The sequence below is a fragment of the Dreissena polymorpha genome, chromosome 6, assembly GCF_020536995.1.
Source record: "Dreissena polymorpha isolate Duluth1 chromosome 6, UMN_Dpol_1.0, whole genome shotgun sequence".
NCBI classification, from domain to species: domain Eukaryota; kingdom Metazoa; phylum Mollusca; class Bivalvia; order Myida; family Dreissenidae; genus Dreissena; species Dreissena polymorpha.
Window position 1 is genome coordinate 113,412,669 of NC_068360.1, and position 2,389 is coordinate 113,415,057.

Consider the following 2,389-nt stretch of genomic DNA (forward strand, 5'->3'; position numbering starts at 1 on the left):
ATATCATTAATATTTTTATTTGAACCTTTTTAGAATGCATTCTTAATACAAGTGGTATTATTATTTAATAATATAAATGAATAATATAAATAATGAAAGAACACACTGGAAACTGCTTACTTCAAAATTGAACTTTTAGAACGAATTATTTAACGTGCTTCTACTTTCTTATTTAGATAATAATTCATTAAACTTTTTATCAAAATAAGGAAATGATAGTTTGCTGAATGTGTGTTGAAAATTGAGAGAGTTGGAAAATTATGTGTTAATTTTTTTGATGGCATTTTTTAGTTCATCTCCGGAAAACAACACATTAACTGAACAAAATGTCGGGTTTTAATTTGTTTTTTGGTTCTTCTTTAGTTTTGAATCTCTGTGAAAAAGGATAATCGTATTTGATGCCTGCTTTGATTCTAATGACAAAGCAGGAGTTATCCGATAAACCGTTTTGCACACAAGGTACATACATCTAACATCGCACATGTTTACAATAGCTTCCTAAGAAATAGTACAATTTTAAAGGCATACTAGGATAACAAGTCAGTTTGATGCCATATTAGAATCGAAATAATACGTGTAGGCTATAGTGCAAGGCCACCCTGTCGTAAGTTGAAATACATGTTATAAATCAATCTTAACCCCTACATAACTCTACTTTTAAAAGTGGGTTATTTGACAACGAGCTATTACATACAATACCAAGTTCTTACATATTAACAATAACACATTCAACAGAATTGCATTCATAATAAAATTAACTTTTTTGTTATGAACTATTAAAAAGGCACTATTTTTTACAATAAGTGATGATTTTCATGTACTCAACAAGTCCAAGTCTGTGGAATGACCAATATGTAACATATCATATCGCCCGACCGATTCAGTTCGTAAACTGTGACATCCCTTATCTACTTTAAATGACATGTATGTAACAAAAGGAAAGTGCGACATTTACGTTATCTAGGAGTTTTCAATGGAATTGAGAGGTATTCACAAGACATTTTCTGATTTAAATCGGAATTGTTGCATATGGTCATTAAACAATTATGTTGATACATTATGTTGATGAGTATAAAATTAAATGAATTTATGTTATAATAGTCACCTTTTCTAGCCAATAAGCTTTACCTTGTTCGTTGTTCTGAGATGACTTTATGTCGTTGATGTAAAAATGAAGTAGTTGGCAGGGGCTGAAAATTAGTAGAAGTGGCATTAGCAGTGGTCGTTGGAAGTTTTAGTTGGCGGTTGCTGGTTGGTAGAAGTAGCAGTCGGCGATGGCTGGTTCGTTGAATAGTTGTTGTTGGCTGGTTGGTAGTAGTTGTAGTTTGCAGTGGCTGGTTGGATAAAGTAGCTAGTTTTATTAGTATTTATTCTTCAGCTGTCGAGTGAAATTGAGCCCGACATCCCAATCTCGAATATTTGTGTCACTCGTCCACACTACAAGAATGACTTTAATATTAATGTTGGATGTGTGGCTGTGTGGGGTTCCATGTCGAATTATGGGTTGTGGACATAATTCTGTCAGCTGTGTTATAATATTGGTTGTGAATTCGGATATATTAACACTGCGTAGCATTGATGGAGCACCAAACAATAGTCTCGTTGTGCGACTTTAGACGCTCTTTTCGACAAATTGGTGTAAGGACAACTCATTTACTAAGGTAGCACCGGTGCACCATGTGTCATGTAAACTGCCCTTGTAGGGAAGACTGCATGTCTATCAAATTTACCTGACCACGAAAAATGACTTCGCTGGTAAGGTTTTGTTTGACCACAATGCATTTCTTCTTTGGGCCGGTTCTCTTCTCTTGGCAGACTTGCAACTCGACTTGACGAGTTCAATTGAATTTTTTGTTATGATTGCATTTTTAAACAAATAAATGTTTCAGCATTCTGTCTCTTCCCTCATGAACTGTTTGGGCCTTTTATTGACATCGGAAGTACCTTCGGTTGTGTCATTTAAGTCATGTTGATCACTAGAAAGTATGGCTCCTTGATAAGCTTCTCGACGTCACAACGCTGCATTCGTACTTATGCTAAATGTAGTACTGATGACGTGATTTTGTAGAAGCAGTTTCAAATACGATTTGATTTTCAGGTCATCTATTATATAGTAGTTAACGTCTTTTGGGAGCAAATGCTGCTGCATTGTTCAATACCTCTCCAATACAGCTTTTTAACTCAATCTTTATTTAAACGATGTTGTGGTTTTCAAATCGTACGGAGAAATGAACTCATATTATGTGCTAAGGGTTTATACTTCAGGTATTTGCACATTTTGACAAAAACAGCCAACTAAGATACGCTTTGAATTGTCTTGCGTTTAGTCAATCAAAGTTTTCCTTTAAGCTTTGAATTATATTGTGTTAACAGAAATAATCGCAATACT

General features: G+C 34.4%; 1 protein-coding gene across 1 annotated transcript in view; it reads left to right on the forward strand.

The window, feature by feature from the left end:
* The first annotated feature begins 902 nt into the window (after positions 1–902).
* Positions 903–2,389, forward strand: part of LOC127835205 (uncharacterized) — a 6,338-nt gene continuing 4,851 nt past the window's right edge. Inside the window, exon 1 of the mRNA XM_052361529.1 lies at positions 903–986. Within this exon, the coding sequence (XP_052217489.1) occupies positions 974–986 (13 nt within the window). The 5' untranslated portion in view covers positions 903–973. The remainder of the gene's footprint in view (positions 987–2,389) is intronic.